The following is a 6,749-nucleotide window of genomic DNA, read 5'->3' on the forward strand; positions in this document are numbered from 1 at the left end:
AATAAAGTTTTAAATTAAACATAACATTAGGTGGAAGGCCATGAATCAAACATTTGATAAAAAAATAATTCATACATTATTAATTCTTGCGTTACTAATTCATGCGTTATTAATTTCTTTCTACCAAACAACCCCTAGTCTTCGAGGAGAATCTTGAGTAACCAAAAGGGAAGGATTTAGTGAGAATTAAATCTTATTTTATATGTTTTGTTACTAAACTACCACTCAATTATCATATACTTATAACTTATTTGTCATTCTATAAGTAAATATTACGTCTTTTCATCTTCCCATATAAGTTATGCAATTGCACAAAAGTTATAATTGAAACTTCAAACAGATATAAAGTTAGACTCTGATAAAAACTTTAACTTTAGTTTATACTCAACTAAAACATGTTTAAACTCCAGTATTTTTTATGAAGTTTAAAATGTGCAATTCAAACTCTACGAGTTTTACATATTTAGTTAGGAGTATTTTTATCCAAATTTTATATTTACACAACAAAAAGAGAATATTTTTTAGTTATATTTCAAGCAGCAGGTAAATTTTGACTATCGGACCAAAAACTGGCCAACTCACACAACTTTTTACGATCATTATTAATTTGGGCCTCTTATTTTGTTTCCATCGGCCCAACCCGAAACCAGCCGAATGAATTATCTTCTTCTTCCTTATGTTAACCTAATTGTATCGTCACGAAGCTTTCCCCTTCGCCTCACAGAGCTCGAAATCGGTAGCCATTGTCAACCAGGATGAGGAAGCTTAAAGCTCATGAAAAGAAGCTTCTGAAGAAGGTGAACTTCCTTGAATGGAAGAGAGAAGGAGGTCACAGAGAAGCTGATGTCATGCGTCGTTACCACGTCACTGGCAGAGACGACTACAAAAAGTATGTCTTTCCTATATCACATGTAAATGTTTCTACTCTTACAGTCTTATTGGTGTATAAACCTAATTCCTTATTTGTTTTATCTATTTAGGTACTCGGGTTTGTGCAGAACAGTGCAGAAGCTTGTGAATATACTGAAGCAGATGGACCCAAGAGATCCATATAGAATAGAGATGACCGATTCTCTTCTAGAGAAGCTGTGAGTGCTTTACCCTATTTTATTATGCTGGTATTCTCATTTATTGTTATTAATTACTCTTGTACTAGCTTATTTCTTCGATTTTAGTATTATTTGTTGTTGCTATTGTTCTTGTTTCCTTGTTTTCAGCATGTTTTTTTTTCCTTTTCACTGCTGTGTTTGCTTTATACACTTGTTTTTCGATATTCTTTACTTAGCAGTGTATCGAAACAACTTCTCTAAGACTGCTTACACACCACCATCTCGAGATCCCACTTGTGGGATTACACTAGTTATGTTGTTGTGATAATTAAGTATCAAGTTTTGAGTTCCCTGATAATTTAAGTTGGTGAGAGATATTTTTCGAAGTGATACTAGTTACATAGGCTGAGTTAGAGTGGGTAGAAGGGGGCCAAAAAATATGTTGTGTGTACTACAAGGTCAAAATTATTTTATATGTATATATAGTAGATGTTGAATCCCTGCTTCTTTGTGTTTATTTCTTTATATTTTGAATACCCTTATTTAAAGTCCTAGCCATGGATATCAACTTGTGACCTTTGTTGTGTAGTCCAATTACTTTTTATTTCTTGCTTAGGATATGTAGACAATGGTCAGTTAGGAAGACATTGGTGCATGAGTGATAGACCTTAATCTGTTGTAGCTATAAGATAACTCAACTACAGTACTTTTGTTTTCAATAAATGAGCATCAGATACTTGGTGAACATGTGATTTCTTCTGAAACAGTTGATGACTGCGTCCATCTCTGCCTCTGATATTCTGTTTGCTTGATTTGTATGCATTACTATTTCATATGAACTTAATGCAAAGATGATGATTAGCAATATATATATGTGCATGAACATTTCCACTCTTCCTCTTTTCTTGGTTTGAGAGATGTTTTTATCGCTCTTGTCCTTGGGCTGAAAATCTTTCCTCAATCATTTTCCCTGTGAGAGCACATCCCCCTTATCTCTCCTTATTATTGACACAGATTTCATGAAATTATAAATTCTGATAGATGTCTCCTTAACAGGTATAACATGGGCGTAATAACTACAAGGAAAAGCTTATCCGTGTGTGAGAACTTATCTGTGTCATCCTTCTGCAGGTAAATGAACTCTGTATATTTCATTTTGTGTAGTTCTTTACAACTACAAACAAGTTGGGGTCAGCTATATGAATCATCACTTACCATATTACACCATTTTAACTCATCTCATGCCAATATTATGCAAATACAAATAAAAAAACATTTAAATTCTCTATATTTTCTACACGTAAAAATCTCTGAAAGGCAACATTATGCAGTTTTACGTGCATACAAAAGAACCACTCACCTACCTATCTTCCAAGCACAAGCAATCATTTCGCAACTCTTCTTGGGTTGTTGATTTAAGACAACATTGCGAGTCACCACTAGTTGGTCATAAATGGAATTGTGTTACTGCATGTTATTGTTCTTCCTGATCAAAATTTGCAAAAATAATGTTCTTGGTAATAAAGACATGCATGTATTCTTCATTCACAGGCGTAGGTTGTCCACTATATTGGTGAGGCTGAAGTTTGCTGAACACATGAAGGAAGCAGTGACATATATAGAACAGGGTCATATTCGAGTTGGACCGGATACAGTTGTTGACCCAGCATTTCTCGTGACCAGAAATATGGAGGACTTCATCACTTGGGTAGATACATCTAAGATTAGGAGAAAGGTCTTGGAGTACAACGATAAGCTAGATGATTATGATGCAATGAATTGATGACTGGTGACGGATTTGTGAGCATTTGAGAATTGAATGAGAGAAATGGAACACATTCTTCTTGGCCATTGTTGGAGTTCCCTGGCAGGTTTACCTCCTGCTAGGTTGCCTTGTACCACCACCCCTCTACATTTTTTATCCTGTAGACCGTTGAAAGATGTACACATTATATTCAACAGTAAAGTTTGATAGAAAATCTTTGAAATTTCTAGCGAATGTTAGTAACTTAATTCACTGTCCATTTGCAGTAGACATCTTGATTTTGTTGATCACACATATCGGTTCTTTGGAGTTAAATTTATTGTAGACTCCTTATCGAAGATGATTTTCTAATGCTTATGGATGGTAGTATGTTTAGTGTCAACTCGATTTTATCGTACAAGATCTTATATGTAGGGATATTCTTGGGTGGTCAGCATATGAACTCTGAAATCTTTTACCCTATCAACTCGACAATCTTTTACCCTATCAACATGCCTTAGAATTTATGAAAGAAGAGCTTCCAATCTCAATGATAATTAATTGAGCTCCTAATTTAAGATTAGAATTTCTGTGAAGTAATCAAAGTTGGAGGTTTCAGTCTCATTTTTTTTAAGGCTAATCATTTCATTTCTACACTTTTTCTTATCTCTATGGAGGTTTATTTTATGTACTCCAAAACTCATCTTTTTGTGCCATTAAGGCATCTTTTATGGAGGCTATTATAGTGATTGTTACCTTTAGAAGACATTGAAAGTAAAAATAATATTTGTATGAATTTAATTATTTGATTATCTAATTAGTTTGAGTTTGAAATGTTTAATAATATATATTTGTTTGAATTTAATTATTTGATAATCTAATTAGTTTGAGTTTGAAACGTTTAACAAAACATTTTAAAGTATTGAAGACAATTTTACAAAGTCAATATTAAAATATGGTTCATTCAAATTGAAGTAAATTAACAAATTAAGAAATAAAAGATAGTTGTAAATAAAATTATCTACGATTTTTAATTATAATTACGTCAATAATAAATTTTCAATAATATGTACTCCTGGTCCTTACTAAAAATAAATGTTTCTTAATACGTAAATAATGCTACCTCTGTCCACTTTTAATTTTCATGTTGCATTTTCGAAAGTCAATTTGACTAATTTTCAAAGTTAAGTTAGATTGCATTAATTCAACATTTTAAACAAAAAATTTAGATATTCAAAACTATACGGAAAGTACTATCAATTGCATTTTTTTGCATACCAATATTATTTTAGTTTGACTTTAAAAAAGGAAACCATGACAAATAAAAGTGGACGGAGAGAGTATTACATTTCCTATTTTACCCTTCACATGTGGTCCTTACTAAAAATAAACGTTTCTTAATACGTAAATAATATTACACTTCCTATTTTACCCTTGAGAGTTATTAGCCTTGAAAGTATGTTTTTAACCAATATAGAAAAATTAAATGATTAATTCATGGTCATTGGTCAATTTTATTAATCCAAACAAATTAATTTATATTCATTTATTGAAAACTTGACTTCAAGAGAAAACTAAATAAATATATAATGGTAGATTTATCTAGTTTCTTAAGAAATATGAAATTTAGAACATGACATATAAATAGAGGAACTCTCACATATAGCCACTCAAAAATAGCCTAATTACTCTCCATAGCTATAGTTTGATAATTACAATTCATAGCTACATGTTATAGGGAGGAGAGAGGCGAGCGAGACTGGGAGAGAGAGGAGAGAGGCGAGCGAGAGAGGACAAGGAGTGGGAGAGAGGTGAATTGTATATGTATATCAATTAGATAATTGTATATTATACATATGTATTTGTATATATGGCAAGCAAGATTGGGAGAGGGAGGAGAGAGGCGAGCGAGAGAGTGGGAGAGAGGTGAATTGTATATGTATATCGGCTAGATAATTGTATATTCTACATATGTATTTGTATATTCTGGCGAATTATACATATACAAACGTGGCTAATTATACAAACTCGAAGTCAACCCACGTAATTAATGTATAATGTTAGTCGCGAGTGGTAATTATAACAAACTATAGCTATGATGAGTAATTAAGTAGTATAAGTTTGCTTCACCGCGTAATTTTCCCAGATAAATAATAACGAAGGGAGTAAGAGATTAACAGCAAAATATTAAGAAAGTTTTAATTTATAGTAACAATAAATACATTAATTTTTTTTTTTATATTCTCGTGAGGCTATTTTGTTTCTTTCGAGCGTTTAATTACGGTGCTTCTCACAATTAGGAGTAACATTTTACTTATTACGGTGCTTCTCATTATAAATACAGATAGGTTGCTCCTTCATCTCGGCGTTTTCTATCCAGTGCTTTTGGTTCTTTGTTTATTCTGCTCGAATTTGTGCATCTTCAACAGAATTTGAGGTTTTTTTTGGGCCCTTATTTTTCCCCTTGGAGTATACCACCGGTGACGATGTCCAATCGAAATCCTAATCAATTTTGCTGCCGCCGATGTATCTGCTTCTTCCATCCATCCATTAAAAAATGAAAGAAGGAAAACTTGATATTGTCAGGTTTTCTTGAATTTCTTGCATGCATTCGTAGTTAAGAGAAAATCAAGAACTTGTTGTTTCTTTTGAAGTTACATTGGTATCCTTAGAAACATATTTTCTAGAATATATTGGCAATTACAAATATCAAGAATTCTTTTTTTTTTCCCAATAAATTATGTTGTTATTCTCACAGTGTGTGTTAAGTTAAGAAGGATGTTCAAGGGGACATTAAGCAAATACCTAAGGCTAGTTGGAGTTCAGTTCGGTCAGCGGTTATCTTGTATGATTTTCACTAGGGTTGCGATGCAGGTACCACCTAAGAATTGATTGGACAGACTTTCATATACACCCCTCAGTAGTCATTTTCTTTTACATGGTTTAGATTTTTGAACTTATTGTTAAAAGTTGAAAATTGTGTCAAGTAAGATAATGGGGAATTATATGTTTTCTGATTTTGTTAATGTTTTAGTATCAATAGGGGTGGGCTGCTGAGAATATGGCAAGTCGTGCTTAGACTAGTTGCACACATCAGTGAGGCACGTGCTGTAGACTAATCATAAGAATTTTTTTTCCAAATGAATATTCTTATATCACAACATTATTTCTTTTTTCAATGAGATTGTTCTTTTTATGTTTGTTATTCTTGTAACTAGTTTGAACTTAACCCAGTTTCTACCAGGTATATATTGCTATAGGCATTGGGACTATTGACAATTTGACATTGATCTAATACATTTAATGTTCTGCTCAATTTATTATATTACTTCGTCATCTCAAGTTGTACTTTCTTTTGAAGGATTGTCGGAAGTTGTACTATCTTTTGAAGGATCTGGTGTTAATCAACTATAGTTTTGTATGCTTTTCTGGCCTTCCTTTGTTGGAGATTGTTACTAAAACTCATGGGATGCCAAATGGTTATCGAAAGGTAAAGTTCTTTTGAGATTTAGTTGGGTAGTATCCATTATAAAACTACTAACCTGCTCTTTGTTTTTGACATTGTTTACAGGATGACATGTTTTTGTACCTTGGAATTGATAATTGTAGAGAAGAAAATCTTGAGAATTATTAAATACTGCGAGCTATGCTCTCCTCTAGGGTGGATGGGGACTCGCATAAATGAATTGGTGCTGGAAATCGAGGTAAAACAGATGAGCTTCTTATAAGGAAGAAGAAGAGTAGAGAGCTCTTCCATTATACCATGGCAAGAAGGAGTTTTTTGGCACAATGCCAAGCAATTTGTCCTGTTTGTGTTAATAATCAATGATGACAGGAGATGTGTGCAACTAGTTAATGTTCTTTTCCATCGTGCAGAAACTAGAGCTGTAAGGAGACTGCATCATTCTGCAGAAGCTATCTACTCGGAGCTTCCACGGCAGTCATCCCATCAATGT

General features: G+C 33.0%; 1 protein-coding gene across 1 annotated transcript; it reads left to right on the top strand.

Moving 5' to 3' along the window:
• Nucleotides 1-655: 655 nt before the first annotated feature.
• Nucleotides 656-3,171, top strand: LOC125847712 (U3 small nucleolar ribonucleoprotein protein IMP3). Its single transcript, XM_049527384.1, has 4 exons — nt 656-889; nt 981-1,088; nt 2,106-2,180; nt 2,601-3,171. Exons 1-4 carry the CDS (start codon nt 756-758, stop codon nt 2,830-2,832), a joined length of 549 nt encoding a protein of 182 aa, XP_049383341.1. The 5' UTR covers nt 656-755; the 3' UTR covers nt 2,833-3,171.
• The last annotated feature ends 3,578 nt before the right edge of the window (nt 3,172-6,749 follow it).

This window comes from Solanum stenotomum, chromosome 12 (assembly GCF_019186545.1).
Source record: "Solanum stenotomum isolate F172 chromosome 12, ASM1918654v1, whole genome shotgun sequence".
NCBI lineage: Eukaryota > Viridiplantae > Streptophyta > Magnoliopsida > Solanales > Solanaceae > Solanum > Solanum stenotomum.